Here is a 24,203-nt window from a genome sequence, read left to right as displayed (position 1 = left end):
CAGAACCACCCTTGCGGTGCGAAACACGTCGTAATCATTTTTCAGGTCGTCCTTCAGTCCTTACAGCATCCTCGTGGACCGACGCGTTAATGTTTACGACCCGTATTCGCCGGGGATCGATAGGCGGCGCCGTTGCGCACGATGGAAAGTCGACTCCTAACCTACTAGAAGGAAAACTGGCGTAGGCTGAATGTGGGTCATGCGTGGAAAATTTTCAGGGAAATTTATTAAACATGAATAAACTCGTCGGGTTCTTTACAACACAGGAGAAAATTTCTTGTACGAAGGGTGGAAGAGCGTTTCAAACAAACAAGGGAAAATTGCTGTTTCTGTTGGATCTTCAGTTCGTGCGGTGTACGCCTCCAAGGCAAAGAAAATTTCATCAAGATAAATTCATATTTTTAAATTTAATATTTTTGGATGAGAATCATGGAATTTTTATTCTGAATTTTTATACATATTTACTACAGTGTGGAATAAAATGATTTACATCTAGTTACCTTTGGAATTTTTGCACATGTAAATTTTCCTGTACCGCTCTACTTTTTTTTTGAAGTGCCGAACTATTAGTTCTGTCAATAAATGTCATCAATCGAATTGACAATTGTTACAATTTACTAAATTGAATTAACAAACATTGGTGTCCACTTTCAACACTAGCTGTGACTTGCTTTTGCTTTTGCTCCTTTTTAATTTCAATCTCTACTTTGCATTCATATCATCCCTTCGCAATAAATCACATTTGGAATTTTGGAATATTTTGAGGTTAGGCTTTCTTTTTTTTTTTTGTAGAGCGGCATTTCGTATTTTTACAAGGGTAATGCAAAGGTAACTATTCTCGTGTCAAAAATAAATTACTCCCTAGAATTCGAACTTTTAGGGAAATAACGTTTTTCATGTTGTGTGTAACTAGAATTTTCAAAAGTTATTTTGAATGCCTAAGGTTGGTTACTTTGAATTGAGAGATTAAATCCAAATAAATATGCCGCCAGTAACCAAAATTGATTGTGAAACGAAAAATCATCTATCACTTAGCGAGAAATTAGTCATTTGCAACTGTTAGAATTAATTTGCTGTCTTACATTTTTGGGATATCTTTTGTTTGTCACCAGAAACCACATAGCCTCCAACCGGACCAAATTTATGGCAACCTAGTAACGAATATCCCTAAATCCTAGGGAGTAATCCATTTTTGACACGAGAGTAGATGTAAATAACTATTATTCCACACTGTATAAATTATGTTCTGTATATTTATATCACTAGTCGGTGCGTTATCATATCATATGTTCTCCGCCCCACATACCAAAACTGTTGTGCGAAATGAACAAACAACATCGATGGAAATGGCCATAAAGCGTGTTGACGCTCTTGTTATTCCAAAAAAAATTAAAAATAGAGAGATATTGCATTCAAACTTTATTTAAGTAATAGGTTAATAAATGCATGCGCTATGAAATAACGCTACGCCTTAACGGCATAGTTAACGTTATTAAAAGACATTGCAAAGTTGACAAGTAGTGTAAAAAATGGACGAAATGTTAAAAGCTGTAATTTTAGGTGGTGTAAATGACGATAATATTGAAGAAGCAGTTCATCACTTTATTTCTAACTTATTTCGGTCAAATCGCACTCAAACTTTTTCGAATTGTCAAACTGTTGACATATGAGAAATGTCAAAAATAACGTTAACGTCTTGGGGTATAGGTACGTTCGCAATTTACGTAAAGCACAATCGTTATTACCGTCTATGTACTAAAACTTGACACTTAGATGTCAAAATAACGTCTTTGTAAATACTGCTAACCGCTATATGACATTGCAATATCTCTCTAATGACAATACTGTTGGCACGTTTATCTTTATTTTAGTAACCTTTTTTGTTCGACACTGTCAGAATTTGAGAATTTTCTCCTGTGTGAACGGATTTTGATAAATTTGATAAGTTGTCAAAACGAAACGTCAAGCTAATTTAAAACATTTTCAGCGATTTGGAGCCTTTAAGGGGCTCGTCGAACAAAAAAACGTTGTATTCAACTCGTTCTTGTGTAAATTGGGCTTTTTTTGGCATTCATGGACCTTTAAAACTCTCGTTTCACTCGAGTTTTAAACTGGCCCACTCATGCCAAAAAAAGTCCAAATTACACACGAACTAGTTAAATAAACTACTATAGCTTCAATTTGGTTGTAGGTCGTAAAATTTTATTGAATATTATGAGCTATTAACGGGCACAATGGTTGGGTTTGAAAAGGTTGGGAAGCGGCGCGTGCCGTTTGCCGTACAATGCAAATATACCAAATGTACAATACAACCCTGCTTAAAATATTACCTGCTAGTGGTAAACTAGGATTTATAAGCCCCGCAAGATCTTTAACTTAAAGTACCATAAAATTTTACGACCTACAACCAAATTGAAACTACAATACTATTATGTAAAGTCGGTACAGGTTGCAAAGAAGCATCTTGCAACCGACATTGAGAAATTTGCCTAATGTAACGATGTTTGCAACGACTGCAACAGTTACTTGTTTGGTGTGCGTCGGAATTCTAGTTACATTTTTTTAACTGTAAAACGTACTGTCAAATTGCTGACTTTTAGGTTATGTGTATTAAACGTTCTCCTTGTAAACGTTATATCAATTTGTCAGGGATTTCAAATCTCATGAAAGAAAGAAGCGCCTACGTCGCCAACTACAAATGTTGTAAGTTACCAGAAATGTTACCAACATAATTTTTTCCCCTGCTTCTTTGCAACCTGTACCGACTTTACTATCGGAGGACATAAACTGGGACAAACATCAAATTTGTATAAAGTAAAAAATCACAAATATACATCGTGTAAATTTGGCTTTTTATAAATAAGGTTATAAAAATTATGACATACTAATGACATATTGTCAGAAACATCAAGTTAAGGTTCAGTTCTTAATGACAATTTTTATTTTGAGTGACAATTCAAAAGTCTGACACACAATGAGCAAATTTTGGATGTCCCAGCTTTTAATGTCCACCGATAGTACCTAATTCTACAAAATTACTGAAACATATCCACTTTTTATTACTACATATTCAGTGCTGGTTTTACCACTAGGCATCATAGGCAATTGCCTAGGGGCGCCAGGAGAAAAGGGGCGCCCGGCCGATCGTGCTTTTAAAACAAATTAGGTATAAATTATATAAATAATAATTTGCTACGGAAATCGACAACAACGCGTCAGCAAGAGAAAAGTGCCAGATGGGTTGGATATCATAAAATAAATTAGGGTAGATTTATGACCGACAATGGTCATCGTCGACGGTTTCGGCACAACTTTGAAAAGGGAATGTTTTGGATCTTTTTTTTAGTGCAATAGGAATATTTTCGGCTCTACATACAGGTCGATAAAAAGTATGGACACAGCTAAATATTTTCAGAATGGTTTAGCAGAACTCGTTGAAATTTGGCACAAAGTTAGAAATGTATAAATTGTATCATCTGAAATTTTTTTCAGTTTTCTAACATCGTTTATTTTGAAGATACAAGGTTAATTTAATTTTTTTAAATGGGATGGGGGTTAAATTTAATATCTTTACAAATACTTAGTATATATTTTTGTGGATTTAGTGATGTAACACATGGATATCTTATTTTAATCTAAACCTTATAAAAAATAATCGAATTAAAAAATTTGAAAAAATGTAAAATGTAGTTAGTCTTGGAAATGTGGTCTTTAGCTATAGTCAGTTCTTTGCCGCCTATATTTTGACCAAAAAATAAATAAAAGTCAATAATAAGTGTAAAAATAAGACATTTAACTGAAACAGAATACATTTTAATAGAAAAAAAGTTTAAACGCGATAATACATAATTTTTAATGCTAAAAAGATTTTCAAAATGGCGGCGATGTGGACATGTGTTGCATTACTGTATTCACAAAAAATACTCTTCAAAAATATTAAATCTGACTCCCCGTGCCATTTAAAAAAAATTAAGTTAGCCTTGCATCTTCGAAATAAATGTTAGAAAAGTGAAAAAAATCTCAAATGATATAATTTAAACACTTATAATTGTATGCCAAAAAAAAGTGATTCTCTTGTTTTGTTCTGAGGGGCGCACTAAAATATTGCCTAGGGGCGAATTAATTCTAAAACCGGCACTGTACATATTATTTACTTTCTGGTTTATTTTAATTTTTTGGATTGCATTTTCATGGGAACTATTATTCGAAATACAAAAATAAAAACACCACCGTAAATTAAATTCGTCGGGTTTTCAAATGGTACGTCTTTTGATACCCCTGCCAATTTAAAATTTTGAGGGTGAAGTAAGCATAACACGCCTGTTTCGGTTTCGGTGGCCCACTTGTATAGTATAGTATAGTCTACTAATATTTTTTTTACCCATTTTATTGGTCATTGACTATGGATGAATGATGAAAATGTTATTGCAATAAATGAACTTATGCTTCGCACCGGCACTGATAATGATTCTCATTGTTTATAAATATTTAGCGCTAGCAGCGTTGCCTCAGTCACAATACATTATTATTTCGCGAAATAATAAGCAGATGCTATTTTATAATCGTTTTTTGATAACCTTATCATGAAAAAATTTGACCTTCTGACGATAAATAATGACAGTAACCACATGTAGGTAAAGGTTTCGTGGAAAATAATTTCAATTAAAAAAAACTGTTAGGTATTCACCTACTTATTTTAAGACACAGTTGGTATTGACACGTTATTATAAATCTATGTCGAGGAACTGCTATATTTTAATTATTATTCGGTCTAACCACAGAAGTACTTACTCTCAAGGTCGTTACGCACGATTTTTTTTTACTGCACAAAACATTTTGAATGAAAGAAGAGATTGAAGAAGGACCGAAGAAAATTCTACAGTAAAAGTAAATTTCATTGAAATTCCTTTTACATCTCGAACTCTCTCAAATTTGAATTTCAGGCCTCGATTCATAAAGCAACTGAATAATCTGACATGATTTCGTTAAAAACTATTCTAAAGAAAGTTATTTCTACACACTTTTCTTCTTCATAAACAAGTATGCAAATAGTTTCCAAACTGCATGGTAATTAAACATCGAGAATCGTGCAATATTCGATTTATAGAAAGTTGCATTGTTGGACTAGCGATCTCGTTAATGGGGCTTGTTAAAATTTATCAAATAAAAAACGACACAACATCCACGATTATGTTTGCACGGTTCAGTTTCACGACGTTAATAGACCATTACGAATTTTCTGATAAAAAATGCATTAATGCTCGACCATCAGGTAGGTACTTTATGAATCTTCACCGTCATTAGTCGGTTTTTATTAGCTTTATCTGTTGTTTTCTTCATTGTGACTTGAGAGCAAATAATCAATTAAGAAAGCTCCACCGTACCCTCATCAACAACGTTTTGTGATCTGCAACAGACCTCGTTGTATGGAAGTGTGAGATCACCCGAGTGATCTCGTTCTATAGGTAATAATTTAATATTTATATTCTGATAAATGGCGCTACAACCGTCTTTGATATCATTGAATTAATTACGGAACGGAGCGGAGGCTTTATTCAGAGGAGACGATCTGATGAGATCACGCTCTGAAATTCACTCATCGAATTTGGCTGAATTATTATTACACAACAACTGACAAAACAGATCTTCCCATAAAAGTCACCATCATTTACGAAAATTATCTAAACATTTTGGAACGGTTTATTTTATTAGAAAGTTTTGCATCCGGAAAAGTTATTTTTCCCTAACGGTTAAGAATTTACTCTTTTGCCGGGGATGAAAAATGTGATTTATGCGCCACACTGCTTGAAATTCCCTTCAAGGATGTTCGAGGTCGTTCTTTTCAATTGAACTAAACCACCTATTGTGTGCCGCTGTATAATTGGTTGCCTATATTATAAAACATTATATTTGAAATATAGGTAGTTCTTTTTAAATAATTTCGTCATACCGAATACATTTTATTATCACTGAGTCACACCACTTTATTGCATTTATTCGAACACCGCCGGCATCAAGTAATTCATTCATTCACTCGTTAATAATTAATCGTTTGACGCTCGTTTCCTGATATAGCTACATGCAAGAAGTTCCCTTACGTGTTACATATTGCCGATGTTAATTTTGTTAGGCTTCTTAATTAGCACGTAATTAACACATCTAAATGTATATTAGCAAGTGTGCGCTAGTTTGCATTTCCTCGAGAGTTGTAAACAACAGTCTGCAGCAGGTTACCATAATTCGACCCTGATTCTGTCTTCGTCGCTCCCGAAACGTCCTTCGTCGACGTCACCCGGCGGCGCCAAAGCGCACCAAAACTCGGCGCCTGTCTTTATCAATCAATGCAGCGAGCAATGTGCGGTTCAGGCGGCGTGCGCATGCGGAGCGTCCCAAAACCGATCCCATCGCGGATGAAATTCTGTTGAAAAGTGCGTGTTCGTATTGTTAAACGCGTCGCCGACATATAAACAATAACAATGACGTGGGGTTTCGTCACATGCGGTCCCAACGAAGCGCTCGTCATTTCAGGTAAATTTAATTAGTATAAGAAGAGGTGTGTTTTGGCGATTGTTGCATTTAACGCGTCCGAGGAAATGCATCTTGCGGAAAGCGAAAGTAGGTGCTGCGCGCGTGCGACAACCGAAGCGGGATGTTTGAACATTTTGCATGTTCCATCTATTTTTAATCCAAGGGGTTGAAGTAGGTCAGTTTCTGTGAACGGGAAGGGCGGTGTTGCGACAATTATGGGAATGTTGTATTGTTACGTAATAAAACTCTCCAGGATCTTTACTAAAGAGTAAAGATACAAACCGTTAGTTTCTCGTTCGGCTTTTTTCAGGCAGCTCGACCAGGCAAATTTTATTACTGAAAGTCGCAAATAAATGTCAATTAAAATTAGGAGATACGACCATTTTTTTATAAATTAATTGTCGTGGGTCTAGTGGTTGTGCTGAAATTAAAATAGTGGAACCTAGAAAATCAACACTTCCAAGACGCCTGTAGTACATGTACCACACCTTTACATTGACCTGTCACATATTGCTTGATCCAGGATAAATAAGAAACCTACCTGATAATCATTTGTGTCAAATCGGATTGTACGTCTTATTTATTACAACAAGGTTTTGAACGACGGTACATGGTTTAGTTGAATTTCTCCGGCTTCTCTTCATCAAAATCCTGTTGCAGCTTCTAATTTCACGTTTTTAATCTTTAATCACTTAAAATCTTCCGTCTGCTATGATTAGGCGCTGTAGGAATCAGAGACCCAATGCATGCACTTATGAAACAGGTTTCCTAACTTGCGTAACTGTTGATCAATTCTTTTAGCAGGGATTTACCATAAGAGCAAGAACTTAGTCCCTGACTAAGTAAATATTACGTTGAAATTGTTGACTTTATTGCAAAGAGAGAGAAAGCAGGTATACTTTTGCGGCAAAATACCTATATTGCATAAAAACACCATTTTTTGTTAACTAGTTTAATTTTTTGTAAGCGTTTTTTTTTAAGTTAGTGTAGGGCGTGTTCAAAGACACAAATCAAATAGCGGATATTGCCACTGGAATTTAGTATCTATTGTACATAGAACGCGCAAGTAACAAAAGGAAAATAAAATATGTACTTATTCAGGCGCGGTGTCACTCACACGGATTGCTTCATTGTACACTGCCATTGTCCTCTTCCAGTAATACTGAACATTTTAGTGACAAATGTTTTTGCAACAGTTATTTGGATCACTAGTCCAGAAAATGATATTTTGCGAGTGTGAGTGGTATTCCGTAGCCAAGGCGCCTAGCCGCGGCGAGCAACACGAGCACTCGCAAAACATTTTCTGGACGTGTAATCCACAAAATTTTTGATGCCAACAAATTTAAATCATTTTTAAAAAGTAAAAAATTATTATTAATTAATTCAAAGTAACTTCTATGTCCAAATTTGTTGACATTTAAGAATCAATGCTGCCAGCCCATTCTCTATAGAATTTTGAATCATGCAAAACCGTCCATAACGGCCGGCGCCATGAAAATGCTAGTTTCCACACGATTTAGACGAATGGAAAATCAGTGTTTTTAGACGGAGGCCGAAAAAATATTTTGTACAACTAATTTGGCTGGGGTACCTAAATAAAACAAACGAAAAGTGTACGAATACACAAGCAAGATTTATTTTCGTGTTGCCGTTCGGATGTCGGACACCAGTTCGAAGTGAAATTTTTTATTCAATCCGTCATCACATTACTGGAGTAGCCGCTGCGTACTAAACAGCCGCTTAATTGAAATAAGCGTCGTTAACAATGCAACCTTTTAACTTCATCAATAATGGAACCATTTAAATTCTGGTCAGAACCTCGTCGATTCGCCGAAGCGATTCTGACTCTTTTTTTTTGCGAAATCAACCGGGCCCGCCAGATTTATTATTGTAATTATTGCATAAAACGTAATCGAATAAGTATCGATCGTATGTTGTAATTTACATGAGTAATTTTTTCGAACTCGATTGTTACAGGATGTTGTTACAGCAAACCGCTTTTGGTACCCGGAGGTAGAGCTTTTATCTGGCCAACGATTCAGAGGATACAAAGGTATGCCTGTATAGTACTCGATCGTCGACAATTAATTGAAAATCTGCCCGCAAAAGTTATTTATCGACGCCTGAAGGTGGTGGTTTAAGTGGAAATTTCACTCATTTTACTTATCGGGGTGCATCTGGTCTTTTTCTGTCGAAATTTAATTAGACGAAGGAGAATTTTCACTGGTTAATCGGTTCAATTTCGTTTGTAGAATATGTCTGAACACGATGACCTTAATAGTCGACAGTCCTACGGTGTACACGAGTCAAGGAGTTCCCATTTCGGTCACAGGAATTGCACAGGTACGATATATCCAGGCAACCAACAATACACCACGAATGAATTTCTGTGAATCAAGGTGATGTTTCGTTTGTAGGTAAAAATCCAAGGCCAGAACGAGGAAATGTTATTAGCCGCTTGCGAACAATTCCTGGGGAAATCAGAATCCGAAATCCAACACATCGCTCTGGTCACATTGGAAGGTCATCAAAGGGCTATTATGGGCTCCATGACCGTTGAGGAAATCTACAAAGATCGTAAAAAATTTAGCAAGCAAGTGTTTGAAGTCGCTTCCTCTGATCTGGTCAACATGGGAATCACAGTCGTTTCGTACACTTTAAAAGACATCAGGGACGAAGAGGTAATTAAATTTTCTCTTGCACTTTAGCTAGTTTTTTTTATTTACTTATTTATTTATCCATTTATTATTGTTTTCTTTAATTTGCAACAAAAGGGTGCCAAGGTACGTTTATGGATTTTTTAGTTGTGGTAGTGGTTATGTCGAGGCGGAGGATTATATGTATTCCTTAATGGCAAAATTCTATGAAGAACACACTAAACGCTTTTTCAGAAATTTTCATTATCTAATCCGTAAAGCGGTTTTTAAATATATCTACAACAAAATTTAAATTTTTAATAGAGCGATTCTAGTTAGTCTGCAGTGTAATATTAAATGGTAAATGTATTTAAAAGACCGCTGAAATTTGAATTTAGGTCGCTCAAAGTCCACATGACAGATTTGCATAGATTCTAAACGTGTGTCTTTTTTCAGTGGATCTACGTTACTAAAAAACAAATTGTGAACGAGGAGAATAGTGCCTCGCCACAACGTGTTGTTCAGAAGACAATTGCAAGAAAAATACGAACGGTAAATTGCATCCCGTTTCCCGAAAAGCGCTTCAGACAAATTTTCCTTGGTCTTTTTACGCGTTAGATCTTAAAAAGACACAAGGAAAATTTTAAAATCTCCCGATTCTATTAAGTTTTGCCATAATTGGAATATAATCCGAAGCTTCATATGTCATTAGCAATACGATCACCTGCATGACGCTGAAAAAAAAATACTGATCGCCACATTGGCACTGAAACCCGCCTCATTATTTGATTTCCGTCAACCGCAACATCATAGCTCGTTTCTAACACATCCTTGTCCTAATCCAGGGTTACTTGAAAAGCCTCGGCATGGCCCGCACCGCCGAGGTGAAGCGCGACGCCCGAATCGGCGAGGCGGAAGCCCGCGCCGACGCCCAGATCAAGGAGGCCATCGCCGAAGAACAGCGCATGGCATCTGTCTTCCTTAACGACACGGAAATCGCCAAAGCGAAGCGCGATTTCGAACTGAAAAAAGCGGCCTACGACGTCGAGGTTCAAACGAAGAATGCCGAAGCGGAGATGGCGTACGAACTGCAAGCAGCTAAAACGAAACAAAGGATCAAGGAGGAGCAGATGCAGATCTTGGTGGTGGAAAGGACGCAGCAGATCGCCGTGCAAGACCAAGAGATGCAGAGGAGGGAACGCGAATTAGAAGCTACGGTGCGCAGACCCGCGGAAGCTGAGAAATTTCGATTGGAAAAGCTGGCCGAGGCTAACCATAACAGGGTTATTTTGGAAGCGGAGGCCGAAGCGCAGGCGTTGAGGCTGAGGGGTGAAGCCGAAGCGTTCGCCATCGAAGCCAAAGCGAAGGCCGAAGCCGAGCAGATGGCGAAGAAGGCTGACGCCTGGAAGGAGTACAAGGAGGCGGCGATGATCGACATGTTTTTGGATGTGCTTCCAAAGGTACAAAGAGAAATTCGTGTCGAACTAATTTTACACGAAGATTTTTTTTGTTGATCGTCTTTGAATTTTCTATAATCAACCGACAACGAGTGATTTCTTTTTTATTTGTTTTTGTAGGTGGCTGCTGAAGTGGCAGCGCCTATGGCACAAACCAAGAAAATCACGATGGTCTCGACCGGCTCTGGGGAAGTCGGAGCTGCCAAGTTGACCGGAGAAGTACTAGAAATCGTTAACAAAGTACCCCAACTCGTTAAAACCTTGACCGGTGTTGACATAGCAAAAGTAAGTGTTTCAGTTCACCCCGGTAATATAACTCTCTCGAATGACAATTTTTCAGAACATCCACGCTATATAGAAAAACGATGTTCGGGGTGCGAGGACCAATCTTGCATTTGATTGAAATTCTGCAAATGCGTTCTATAGCTTTCCAAAAACCTCAATTGTTCCGACATATAATTCAGGTCAAGCCTTATAAATGTTTCATATGTGTAAATGTATATTTTTTGTATGCCCTGTAAGTGATTTTAGTGTGTATATCTATCTCTTGTGTGCAAAGCGATTCTGAAAGCGATGCGACACTTTTTGTAAACGGCCATATTTGAACTGTTTTAGTTCAACATCTGACGCTATTTAGAATCTCTTTGTATATGATTATTTATTAGACGTAAGGAATGATATTGTTAAATAATTATATTTAAAAGAAATTTTACATGACTTAAAAATGTTCTTATGATACTGTTCACGTCGTGTTCATTTGTTTGCAGCACATCTAGAAATATTCAAGGTTGGTATCGAACATATAATTTCATCTTTAATAAATACCGATTTTAAACATTATTATGCAGGTGGTTACGTTTCAATGTCCGTGTCGAGGTATTTGTTGTTGAGTTAAACACAATGCCAAAAATGTATGCGAAGTCATTGTAAAGTTCTAGCTTTTACGAATAAACGAATATTTTACTACAAACAACTAAAAGTGTTTCTTTTTTGCGTTTATAAAAGATATAGTAAATTCAAAAAACTCCTGGACTGTCAAAATTAAATTTGAAATAAAATGTCTGTTTTGACTGTACTTGGATATAAAAAATTTTCGCTAGAGTGTACCACCACGTCAAAACTCAAAATCTAGTTACAAAATATGTTTATTTAGGTTATGTTTTCATTCTTAATCATTGAACTAAAAATGTTTTGAATCATTCATTGCTTTGAACACTTAAGTGTGTGTTCTGTGCTTGAAGCGAAACGCAGCAACTAAAAGAACTGGAGCAATTTAATAAAGTTTTAAGTTTATACTAAATACGAAGTGTATACAATCTTACAATCAGTACTAACTTTTTTTCTGCCTCCTTTCTTTGAATCGACAAAGGGTTCTCCTGGTTCATATTTTGTAATTATATTTAACACTTGATTAACACACTTATCTGCAAAATTTTGATTTGTGAATCAAAAGAACGAACACCAATTATTAGTTAACAATACTGAGAATACACAATTTCTTCCTGGTATTATCACTTTTTTTATTATCATAATAATTTGCTATGTCCCTCTTCTATCTTGCACCAATAGAACCACCTAGTTCGTTTTACACTTTTCATTTTAACCTTTTTACAAAATATACTTAAATAATTTTGCAAATTATTTGACAATGTCAATTTAAACAAAATTTTAAAAATCAAAAAATCATGGATACCAACCGGGCAATATGCAAAGATAGGCAAAGAACTAGTGATTTAACCAACCTAACAACTGCAATTTTGATTTTTTACAGTCCAGATGTTTTTTGAATGTACAGTGGCGGTCATTAATTTCGAAACACCAAGATTTTTCTATTGTAAATTGTTTGTCACTTTGACAATGTTATTGACATATCAATTTCGGCTGCGACAGTCTGTTGAATGCGCTCAACGATGACATGAGTGGACATGAGTCACATGAGTGACATGAGTTCATGACATAACGCTTACACTATCAAATATTAGAAATATCCAGTAGGTAAACTACCGGGTGATCAAGAAGGACTGTTTAAATTGGCAGTACAATTAAGAAAATTTTTTAATTCGGTTATTTATAACACTGCAACTGGATATCTTTTGTTGGTTTATTTGACAAATATCTGATATAGGTATAGCATTAACAACGACAAGCCACCAACACCCGGAAGTTACTCCTGTTATACGATTTAAAATACGATCCAGTGTTACCAACTTAAACAGTCCTTCTTGATCACCCCGTAGATTAGGCCGGTGTTTCCAAATCAGTGGCCGCCAGTGTACAATTACGGACACGGAATGTTGGCCACAACTGACATTTAACTGATAAATATGTCTGAACTGGCTACTGGCCTTTATTGAATATCTATAACCCAACTTTTGACTCGATAATGCCATTTCCCTGCTTTTTTGATGTCACCAGAAAAACTTCAAAGTGATTTTTAATAATTGTCATTCATTAATGACACTAATAATTGGTTTACATCATTTTTTTTTAAATGTCTAAAAAATGTTGGCCAAAATTCCGTGTCCGGAATAGTACTTCTATTAAAAAAAAAGGCGTACAACTAGTGAGCACAATTTCGTCTAGATTGTTATATTGTAAACCTATCTTTTAATTGTTGTTACTTAGAAATCTATAACATAGAAGTGTACCTACTTTAGATGTCGTCGCACTGGTCTAAGCTAAATACTGTCTCCTTATTATCATTTTTCTAGTTTGCACAAACATTTAAAAATATATCTTTCATCGTTAATATTATAAACAGACTACGCACACATTTTACAAAGAAAAATATGAACAGATGTTTTCATCATCGAAACGACTGTAAAATAAAAACAGCGCTAAAAACAATGGACAATTTGTTTTAGGTTTTTCTTTTCTTGCAGCTCAAATTAAAAACGTAGAAACCCAAACGTCAGATCTTTTAATATTTTCGTAATAACTACAAAAAATAATGAAATAGTTATTTGTACCTACAACTAGTTATGAAAGTCATATTTTTTTCACGAATTTGCAGACTGATTAACGAGGGCGTAGTCCGAGTTAATCAAGCAAATAAGTGAAAATGAGAGACTTTCGTAACGTGTTGTACACACTATTTTTTTGCATATCGAAAAAAGTTGAGAAATTTGGTCTAAAAGGATTTATGAAAAATTACAAAAAAAAAAAAAAATACGTAGGTATGCTTTGACAATCTTCTCCAAGGAGATGGAATAAAATGATGCAAAAAAGTACTACTTTCACTAGGATTTTGCGTGTAAAAAAGTGCTACTTTCAGTACGATTTTGCGTGTAAAAAAGTGCCACTTTCTTTACGATATGCAAAAAGAATATGTTTTTAGTTTCCATACTGGCGACACTAACCCATATTTTTTTATCTTACTCTACTCGTACTATACGAAGAACAATTTGTTTTGATAGAACACATATAGAAATATTTTCAACGATCTCCCCGCATTGAAACCACTATCAACAGCTGACGTTCGTTGAAATTCTAAAATACCAAATTATCTAATCATCCTTAACCGTCTTAAACCACTTTTCAAGGATTTTATCAATCTCGCTTCGTTGCTCAATTATTATTTAATCGTCTGTAATACAGCGTTAGTTTTCGGTCAGTGTGCAACGAACCGTGAATCTGTAAATAGCAATGAAAAAATACGTCGCGATATTTCTTACTCTGCTGATAGCAAACTCCGGGAACGCCGCAATCGGAGATTTGTTTCTTCCAAGCGACGACGTTGAAATTCTCAACGTTCAAAACTTCAAAAATCACATTCAAAACTCCACCACCGCGTGGTTGGTCGACTTTTACGCAAGTTGGTGCGGTGATTGCCAAAGATTCGCCCCAACATGGAAAAAATTCGCCACAGAAGTTGCGACATGGCGAGATATGGTCAGAGTGGCGGTTTTGGCGTGTTCCGATGAGATTAACACGTCCATCTGTCGGGAATATCAGATCGTTCATTTTCCAACAGTGAGATATTTCGGTGAAAATTACCAATCGGGAAAAGGTGTGGTTGTGCACCACGGTGAGAGAGTGGATGTGCAATCTGTGAAAAAAAGTGTCATCGAAATTGTGGTCAATGAAATACATGAAGGGAGAGGAACAGTGTATCCTAATTTGTTACCTTACGAGGCCTCAGATCTCGGACGTTTGTTTGAAGGGCTGCCAGAACATATTCAATATGTTTTTCTTGTGGTAGATCCTCTTGACGCTCATTTAGGCGCCGAAGTTGCACTCGACATACACAAAACTCCCAATATTAGTGTAAAGTACTCGTTCAACAATAACTCAGAGTTGATTGCTAAACTACAAATTGAAAAATTCCCCACAATAGTTGCACTGGACAGACGCAACAACTCGCAACTGTTGACTAGTGACACAAATTCGAAAGCAGTTAAAACAACAATCGGTACATTTCTAGAAAGTAAAGGACTCAAAATCATTGAACATATTCCTGAGATAAAAAAAATTCCTTCGGCTGATCTAGATTTAGAACACAAAGAACGTTCTAAAGTTGTCCTCAGACAGCACATCAAAAAAATGGGTGACGTAATCTTTCAAGTGGATTTGGAAGCAGCCTTGAGGTACTCACTTCGACAAGAAGTTTCGACTATTGAAGTAATCAAAGGCGATCAATTACAAGCCTTGAATGTCTATTTAACCGTGTTAAAAAAATACTTTCCTTTCGGTCACAACAGCTCCTCCTTCATAGATGAACTTTTGAAACTAACTTCCGAATCCACTGAAATAAAAGGTGTCGGAATCGAAGAAATTGTCAACCGTGCTGAAAATCAGGGTCTATTCTCTTCCAAACAGAGATTTCTAGGATGTCAAGGGAGTTCGACGAGGTACCGAGGTTATCCATGCAGTTTATGGAGATTGTTTCACTACCTCACAGTTAACTCGGCTCAACTCAACGTCTATAACAAAAGGAATAATCCTAGAGAAGTCCTGGAAGCAATGCACGCTTATGTTAAATATTTCTTCGGTTGTGTCCGCTGCAGTCAGCATTTCCAGGAGATGGCGGCTGAAAGAAATTTAACTAAAGTGTCTTCGCTAGATTCTTCGATTTTATGGCTGTGGGAAGCTCACAACGTGGTGAATGCGCGGATAAAAGGGGATGACACCGAAGATCCAGAATATCCCAAGTATCAATTTCCGACAAAATTCCTTTGTCCGGAGTGCGTCCAAGAAGATAATTCGTGGAAAACTGATGAAGTTTTGAAATATTTGAAAAGAATGTACGGGAGATTTAACGTTAGATACATCGGAGCCGATACTAGGGTCCTCTTTCCAGCTTTAGACTAACCTTGTCTTGCTTTTCGTCATTAAAATGACTAAAAAAATCCACACTAGTTATTTATTTGAAATCAAGCATTCATTAATCAACGCGCCTTGTCCTGTAGCTTGCAAAGGTGGCGATAAGTCATGGTCAAGCAATAAACCAAAAATATTATAATTCCTTATTATCTTTATCACTTTTCACTTGCGACATATACATGTAAATCGGGAGTCATTCAATAAGAAACTTTATAATTGTTACCAAACCAAGCAAAAACGCGTGGGGAAAATGTGGGTAAACCATCAAATGGCCGTTTAACGTCGCACAATTTTATTTAAATAATACAGAGCAACAATGTCGTCAAATATAAATCCGGAACGTGCGTAGTGTATTCAATTTCACCATGTCTAATACGGGTGACCCTTCCTAAAAAAAGAAATACGATAATTGTAAACAAGTTTGGGTATTTGAAGTCAATCCCGCACAAACCTTTTTGCAATCACATCGTATATGGATGCAATCAGAATTGATGTTTTTAAACTGAGACAAGCTTCTTCTACCATTATAAAACAAATAAACCTCCTCTCTTCTTATAGAAGTTGGTACCTACGTTATTTTTGGTGGAGTTGTTACGAAATCGTGAATTTATAAAGAATACAAAAATCACCGGTCATATATTGTATCTTGTTTGTCGTTCACATCCAAAATGCTCCTGTGGGAGATCTCTACCTTCCCGATGACGCCGTAGAATTTCTGAATATTGAAAACTTCAAAAGTCACGTCGGAAACTCGACCACAGCTTGGCTCGTTGAGTTTTACGCAAGTTGGTCAAAGATTTGCCCCTGCGTGGAAGAAATTTGCTTCGGAGATCGCGTCATGGCAAGATTTGGTGAAACTAGCTATTATGGAGTGTTCTGATGAAACAAACACGCCCCTTTGTCGCGAATATAGAATTACTAGATACCCTACAGTAAAATATTTCCATGAGAATTACCGTTTCGGCAGTGGAGCGTTAATGTCTCATCAAAATCAAAACAATGCGACTGTTGAATTTCTTAAGAAGGCACTTATCGAGAAACTCATGGAGGAAATAAGCGAAGGAAGAGGAGCAATTTATCCGAATTTGTTACCATACGAGGGCGCTGATCTCGAACAACTAATCGAATCGATTCCAAAAAATGTCCAGTATGTTTTCCTAGTGGTAGACGCTGCTGATGCTTATTTAGGAGCAGAAGTTGCGCTCGACTTACACAAAACTAACGGCATCATCGTGAGACATTCGCTCAAAAATAATTCGGTTTTGATTTCTAAACTGCAAATTAAACATTTTCCCACAATCGTTGCTTTGGACCCCAACAGAAATGTCCAGTTTATGACTTGTGATGCCAACAGGACTGCTCTAAAACGAACGATCGTAAAATTTTTGGAAGAAAAAGGATTCAAAACAGTGAAAACAGTTGAAGAAACAAAAAACAATACTTCTCAAGTGGCCCCACGGGGTATCGAAAACGCCATTCAAGGAGTTTTGAGACAACGCATTAAAAAAATGGGAGATGTAATTTTTCAGGTGGATTTGGAAGCCGCAGTCAGATATTCCCTTCGACAAGAAGTGTTAGCCGTTGAAACAATCAAAGGCAACCAATTAGAAGCCCTAGCGGCTTACTTGCAAGTGCTAAAAAAATATTTTCGTTTCTATTACAACAGTTCTTCCTTTATCGACGAACTTTTGACATTAACCTCGAATTCTGGTGCAATTACAGGTCTCCAAATTGAAGAGATTGTAAAGCGTGCCGAAAGTAACGGGACATTCTCTTCGAAGTTGAAATTTCTAGGGTGCGAAGGCAGTTCGATAAGGTACAGACGTTATCCTTGTAGCTTATGGAGACTGTTCCACTATCTCACAGTCAACTCGGCTCTACTCAACATTAATAATAAATGGACTAACCACAGAGAAGTTCTTGATGCGATGCATGGTTACGTCAAGTACTTTTTTGGTTGTGCCCATTGCAGTCGACATTTCCAGCAGATGGCCGCTGAAAGAAATATCACCGAAGTCCCCTCACTAGAATCGTCCATTTTATGGTTATGGGAATCACATAACGTGGTAAACGCGCGTCTCAAAGGAGATCCAACAGAAGATGCTGAATATCCAAAGAAACAGTTCCCTGATAGAATCCGTTGCCCCGAATGTGTCGACGACGACGGCTCGTGGAAAAAAAAAGAAGTCTTGAAATATTTAAAAAGAATGTACTCCAATGCTAATGTTAGATATATCGGAACTGACACCTATGTCCTCTTTCGTGGTTTAGACTAGTTTTTGACATGTATGTACATAATGTTATTCGAGAAAAATTAATAAAGTTACAACTCGTTCGGCGCATCCACCACAAATTTCTATCAATTTATTTTTCAACCGAACAAAGTACGTATCGATCCAAGAACCGCGATAAGCCATGAACAAGTAATAATACAAAATGTTGCAAATCTTATCTTTATTACTTTTCACTTCAGGTATATCTCAAGACGGCGTCATTCAATAAGAAAAATACAATTATTAACAAACCAAGCAAAAATCTGAGTAGGTGAGATGTGGGCAAAGAAGCAAATGACCGTTTAATGTTGTACAACATCATTTAATTAATATCAAATTATAACATGATCAAAAACAATTCCTGCATGTACGAATTTACGACCATTTCGCTGTACTCAACACAACTTGTGTCATTCTATTAAGTTTAATTTTTTTTTTTTTGATAGTCACGTGGGTGGGGCACCATACTTTTTAAAACTACGTTGTCGAATGTTGGATTTTAAAACGAAACGTTGCTAAAATACATAATTAAAATTACGTTTTTAAGAGAAACAATTGATTTTGGTATATTAAAAAAGTGCAGTTCGTCATAATTTCAAAACCAAAAAATTGCTTTTGATAACGTTGGCAGTTTGTTTTTATTATGCTGGCTTTAAAACGATCTGTTCAAAACTTAGCTTTAATTAGTAGGTATTGTATCAATTTCTTTTACGTAATGTTCTGGACATTCCCTGAAACATTTTTTTTTATCGCAGACCATAAATCAGATTATTTAACGCAATGGACGATTAAACACGATACGTTAAAAATTTACACCGCTGAACTGTACAAATGTCGATCAATAAAATATCTCTTTCCGAAAAATAACTGAAACGTTGCAACAGTTTCATTTTGCAGAGCTGGACTCACTCTATCAGTTACAGTTACAACATCATGATTAAAAATTATGATTGTCATCAACAGTGAAGAAAAAACAAACAATATGTAATCAGGGGAGACATGCGGTAACTAATCCGACAATAATTTCTTAATGATCGAAATATTTGTGGGATTTATGTAACTTAGTCATGTGATAGCGTAGTTAATAAAAAGATTGCTCAAGTGTTAATATTTATACAGTTAAAATTGTGGAAAATTTGCCCTGTGAAATCATGGAAAACAACAGATGGAAGATTATATAAGAAACTAGTTTTTTTCTTATTCAGATTATGATTTATTTTGTACAATAGTTTCAATTGGTTTTGATAAGCAAACAAACGTTAAACACTTGTATAAAATAGTCACTTTACAATAGAATATACATATTATAAATATAATAAAAAAAAAACAAGTTTGGACAGATTCTCGGTATCTCATTCATTTAATACGTAGTAATTAATTGCCAATGGATTGCTCTAATAAAGAAAAAAAATGAATATTAGAAGAGCAAAGCATGAGCACTATTCTACATAACCATTAAAATTATCAGTCGATAATTAATAGTCTTATCTTGTTTTTCGCCGAAAATTCTAAAAAAAGTTTCCTTGAACTTGTACCTATAATTTAACAAAACTAATCCAATGGACAATCTAAAATGGTTTTTTTATAATATTTATTTACATGAAATGGACTGATCAGATATAGAGGTCAAAGTTATCAATAAAAATGATTACATCCAACTTAGTCTTTGGTAAACAACGATTTCAACGAAAAAGAGATTTTCTCTAGTTATTACATAACCACTTGTGATGTAAATGAAAGAAAAAACTAAACTAAACTAAACTAAATCACATTATCACATCGTTGTCATAATTGTTCCAGGGCCCTCCACCATCATACTTTACCCAAGAGGTCGTGCACGTATGGCTTTTTCCTATAGCCTCGCTTTAGAAACATACGTATTAGTAGGGCTAATAATAAAAAAGAACAAACGTATAAAATAAAGCACATACTCATATCTATAGCTCTAAAAATGCTGGTGGATCCGCTAGCCGCCGGCTTCCCTTCTAAACCCACGTGCAGGATCGTCGTGTCCGAACCGATGTACCTCACGTTGATGTTGCTGTACGCGTGTTTCAAATATCTCAGGACTTCCACGAGATTCCACGTGTTATTATTGTTTCGACAAAGGGGACACCTCTCCTTCAACGGGAACTGGTACTTGGGGTATTCGGGATCCTCGGTCTGGTCCCCGGACAGTCGCTTGTTCACCTCGTTATGAGCCATCCACAACCACAAAACCGAAGAGTCGAGCGAAGACACGTTCCTCATCTCTCGTTTCGCCGCCATTTCTTGGAAATGTTGACTGCAATCGTGACAACCGAAGAAATTCTTGACGTAGCCGTGCATCACGTCGAGAATCTCCAAAGGGTTCGCTCGATTGTTGTTGATGTTTCGCTCGGCCGAGTTTACAGTCAAGTAATGGAACAGTTTCCACAAACCGCAAGGGTAGCCCCGGTACGAGGGAGAACTACCCCTACACGCGAGCCACTGTTGTGGTGACGAGAAAACTTGACTGTCTTCTTGTTCGGCTCTCCTGATCACCTCGGCCAAATCCGAACCTTGCACTTGTTCGGTGGAGGCTTTCATTGCTAGTTCGGTCAAGAACAATTGCCCGCCACGTCCGAACGGGAAATACTTGCGGAGGATGTTGAGATAATCTCTCAGCACTTGCAATTTTTCACCCGTGATCATTTTGACCGTCGCTATTTCGTGTTTCAAGGAATATCTCAAAGCTGTCTCGAGATCCATCTGAAACACGACGTCCCCCATCAATTTGATGCGTTCCTTGAGAGCTTGTCTCGCTCTTTCTTGGATTAAGGAAGACATGTCTGGGACCTCAACATCTAACCATTTTCCGGTGAAAATTTCTTGTTTCGGACTCTCGTCGGTTACTCTCAAATGTTTATTTTGCAAAAAATTAGCGATTACAGTTTTAATTTCTTGGCGAGATCCTGAACTCGCAAGCAACTGATAATTGTTGCTCCGGTCTACACTCATGACCGTCGGCAATCGACCAATTGCGTAGTTATTCAATAAACCTGTGTTATTACTAAATGTATGTCTAACCACAATACTGGGAGTTTTGTGCAAGTCCAAGGCCACTTCGGCCCCTAAATACGTGTCTGGCTTTTCAATTATCAAAAATGCATATTGGGTGCCGACGGGAGTCGAATCGAATAAATGCGAAATATCGGAATGTATGTAGGGTAATAAATTGGGGTACATCGTTCCTCGCCCTTCTGTCTGCTCTGCCACCAACCTCTGAATCAAAAAATGCCTATGCGACACCACATCGTCCCCTTTTTGTACGACGACTCCCAAAGTCTGGGGTCCCGGTTGGTAGTTCTCGTGAAAGTATCTCAAAGTGGGGTACGCCATGATCTCGAGCTCTCTGCAGAGACCTGCGTTTTCGTCCACCGAACAATCTAGGGCCGCAACTCTGACCAGGTCGCTCCAACCCTTCACGTCAGTAGCTAGGGCCTTCCACGAGGGGGCGAATCGTTGACAGAACCCGCACCAACTATTGTAAAATTCCACCAGCCACGCCTGGGGGCTGCGCATCACTTCCTTGTTGAAATTGTGCACGGTGAGAATTACCACGTCGTCGTCTGGAGAGTAGAGACCTTGTCCGTCGAGGAATTGTTTGTATTTTTTTTGCTCGTAAACTGAAAGAGACGCATTGTTGGTGTGGCGTATCGCGAAGGCGAAGAGAAGAACGAGGAGGTACAAATTTTCACAAGTTCGCATTGTTGTGTTTTTGAGGTTAGGTTCGGTACACGTCACGCACTCGGTTCACTACTGCACTGGTGAAACAATTTCCGTGCGATTTATAATTCGGGCGATAAGACCGACGAATCAACCAAACGATGTTGTAAAATTGTTTAATGGTATTAAAGCGTTAATTGTGAATTTTTCAACTTGTTAACGTCAACATATGTTTACGTGCAAATTTGACATGATAAACTGTTTCTGTGGTCGCGCAATTACTTATCCTTACCTACTTTCGACAAATTAAGACCAGTTATGAGTAATAAAATTTAATCTAATCGCAGATCAGATAAAAGAATTAAGGATAAAATTCAGGAGCGTTCATCACTCGATACTGATCTTGATCGTCACTTAGTAGGGGAGATCCGATCGACATAATCTATCTGTCCGTATTCTTCTTACATTTTTTAACATTTAACCATTACCATTTAACTAAAAACAAGTTAGGGTGTACACTCTTGTGGTACTATAGGAATGGGAGCATAAAAAGTGGGACATCAAATTTCTGTCAAAAAATTCGATGTATAGTTAGGGACACGGAATCTCGGGCATCATTTTTCTGTCACTTCAAAAAATTGCGATGTAAATCACTCTTTAATATCAACGTGACATTCAAAAGTCAAATTTTGAAATTTATTTTCTGTTCACGTCAATCGCATGTCAATCGTAGTCGTCGCAAACCGTAGAGGGATCGCAAACGGTAAAATTGAAGTTAATACCGTAAAGCCTATTTTACATTTTTTGAAGGTATATTGATAATGATGCCCGAAATTCCGTGTCTCGAACTGTATGTACAGTGGCGGCCATTAATTAGAAAACACCAACATTTTTCTATTGTAAATTGCTTGTCACTTTGACAATGTTATTGACATATCAACATCGGCTGCGACAGTCTGTTGAATGCGCTCAACGATGACATGGGTGACATGAGTTCATGAGATAAACGCTTACACTATCAAATATTAGAAATATCCAGTAAACTAGATAAGGCCGGTGTTTCCAAATTAATGACCGCCACTGTACCTAGTTCAAGCTTTATTGTTATTTTGTCATAGAAATTTGACACTATTCTAGCTGACAGTTTAAAAATTTATTTTATACTCCTATAAAGGTAGATTTTGATTGGGACTTTGCATTAAATAAATATTAACTTCGTGCTTACTGACATTCCCTACAATCTACAATACTTAATGACAACGTCAATCAATTCAAAGTAGGGTTAGAAACAGATAAGGGTCATTTCCAATCTTAGGACAAAATAGTACCCGACAAGTCGACCATTACAACTTTACGCGTAGACTTCGCGTAATACCTCGCTCACATATAAACACGATTCAGCTGGTTCGCTTTAAATAACAGGCGAACCAGCTGAATCGTGTTTATGTGTGAGCGCAGGGTTACGCAAAGTTGTACTGGTCGACTTGTCGGTACTATTTTGTCCTAAGACTGGTCATTTCACATTAAAAGTCAAGACAGTGATGTTGAGGTCCCACTTTTTTTGCTCCCAATAGTACATACGTGCATGTAACATTTAATAAAGCACCACACATTGCTTACTTCACTAAAAAATCTTTAAAAAATACGGATAGATTCACAGGAATTTTTAATTTATTAATATTGATGTACTTTTGAATCGATGCTGATTTATAAAGCACTGTTTTATTAATTTTCAGGTTAATTTAAGCTGAAATTCGAAACCTGTTGATAAAATTAGACATATTTGACACGCAAATATTTTATAACAATAGAATTTATATTAGTGTTATAGTTCATTAATTACTACATCTGATTTTTTTTTAAATTTTGATTGTCGTAGATTAATATTCAGGATCTATGTACAGTCGCGAGCAATAAATTTTGGTCGTCAATGTCATTTCAAAATTTGGTTAGATTGTCACATATTAAAAAAAAATCCTTGCCTGATTATATCCATGTCAACAAATAAGTGTCAAAAAATTAGAAAAAAATTACAATTAATGTTATACAACATGATGATAGGTTATGATATTTACGACCGTTTACCTACAATGGAGCATTTTTCATTGCGTTAAAGATTAACATTGACGACCAAAGTTTATTGCTCGCGACTGTACATTTGGACATACTGGTGATAAGAATGACAACATAGAATCATGAGACAACATAGAACCAACCAAACACATTAAGTGTTAAAATACACTGCTTTATATCGGGTGTTCATTTAAATTTATCCTCAAAGTTAGGCAGTTGGAGAGTTC

General features: G+C 36.7%; 4 protein-coding genes across 5 annotated transcripts; 3 read left to right on the top strand and 1 right to left on the bottom strand.

Annotated features, from left to right (window-relative positions):
- Nucleotides 1-6,334: 6,334 nt before the first annotated feature.
- Flo1 (flotillin-1) lies at nt 6,335-11,600 on the top strand. 2 transcript variants are annotated; one of them, XM_069061840.1, is made up of 8 exons: nt 6,335-6,528; nt 8,506-8,581; nt 8,781-8,871; nt 8,946-9,209; nt 9,621-9,716; nt 10,010-10,624; nt 10,742-10,906; nt 10,962-11,600. In XM_069061840.1, the coding sequence occupies exons 1-8, from the start codon at nt 6,477-6,479 to the stop codon at nt 10,977-10,979; spliced, it is 1,377 nt and encodes a 458-aa protein (XP_068917941.1). In that variant the 5' UTR covers nt 6,335-6,476; the 3' UTR covers nt 10,980-11,600. The 2 variants fall into 2 exon arrangements, with proteins under 2 accessions (XP_068917941.1, XP_068917950.1); XM_069061849.1 differs by lacking the exon at nt 9,621-9,716 and having other exon boundaries at nt 6,337-6,528.
- A 2,599-nt stretch (nt 11,601-14,199) lies between these two features.
- Nucleotides 14,200-15,971, top strand: LOC138141152 (sulfhydryl oxidase 2-like). Its single transcript, XM_069061819.1, has one exon. It carries the CDS (start codon nt 14,267-14,269, stop codon nt 15,929-15,931), a length of 1,665 nt encoding a protein of 554 aa, XP_068917920.1. The 5' UTR covers nt 14,200-14,266; the 3' UTR covers nt 15,932-15,971.
- A 136-nt stretch (nt 15,972-16,107) lies between these two features.
- LOC138141162 (sulfhydryl oxidase 1-like) lies at nt 16,108-18,422 on the top strand. Its single transcript, XM_069061831.1, has one exon. The coding sequence runs from the start codon at nt 16,810-16,812 to the stop codon at nt 18,217-18,219; it is 1,410 nt and encodes a 469-aa protein (XP_068917932.1). The 5' UTR covers nt 16,108-16,809; the 3' UTR covers nt 18,220-18,422.
- A 983-nt stretch (nt 18,423-19,405) lies between these two features.
- On the bottom strand, nt 19,406-22,310 carry LOC138141138 (sulfhydryl oxidase 2-like). Its single transcript, XM_069061811.1, has 2 exons — nt 20,148-22,310; nt 19,406-20,079 (listed from the first exon to the last, which is right to left on the bottom strand). The coding sequence occupies exons 1-2, from the start codon at nt 21,943-21,945 to the stop codon at nt 20,069-20,071; spliced, it is 1,809 nt and encodes a 602-aa protein (XP_068917912.1). The 5' UTR covers nt 21,946-22,310; the 3' UTR covers nt 19,406-20,068.
- Between the last annotated feature and the right edge of the window lie 1,893 nt (nt 22,311-24,203).

Source organism: Tenebrio molitor, chromosome 1 (assembly GCF_963966145.1).
Source record: "Tenebrio molitor chromosome 1, icTenMoli1.1, whole genome shotgun sequence".
In the NCBI taxonomy this organism is placed as follows: domain Eukaryota; kingdom Metazoa; phylum Arthropoda; class Insecta; order Coleoptera; family Tenebrionidae; genus Tenebrio; species Tenebrio molitor.
Note: the sequence above shows the minus strand (reverse complement) of the source record. Positions and strands in the feature narration are given on the sequence as shown.

Coding starts and splice junctions, on each gene's coding strand:
- Flo1 (XM_069061840.1), top strand. CDS start 6,477: ATGACGTGGGGTTTCGTCACATGCGGTCCCAACGAAGCGCTCGTCATT. Junction 9,717..10,009: donor TTGCAAGAAAAATACGAACG/GTAAATTGCATC, acceptor GTCCTAATCCAG/GGTTACTTGAAAAGCCTCGG. Junction 10,625..10,741: donor TTTTGGATGTGCTTCCAAAG/GTACAAAGAGAA, acceptor TTGTTTTTGTAG/GTGGCTGCTGAAGTGGCAGC.
- LOC138141152 (XM_069061819.1), top strand. CDS start 14,267: ATGAAAAAATACGTCGCGATATTTCTTACTCTGCTGATAGCAAACTCC.
- LOC138141162 (XM_069061831.1), top strand. CDS start 16,810: ATGGAGTGTTCTGATGAAACAAACACGCCCCTTTGTCGCGAATATAGA.
- LOC138141138 (XM_069061811.1), bottom strand. CDS start 21,945: ATGCGAACTTGTGAAAATTTGTACCTCCTCGTTCTTCTCTTCGCCTTC.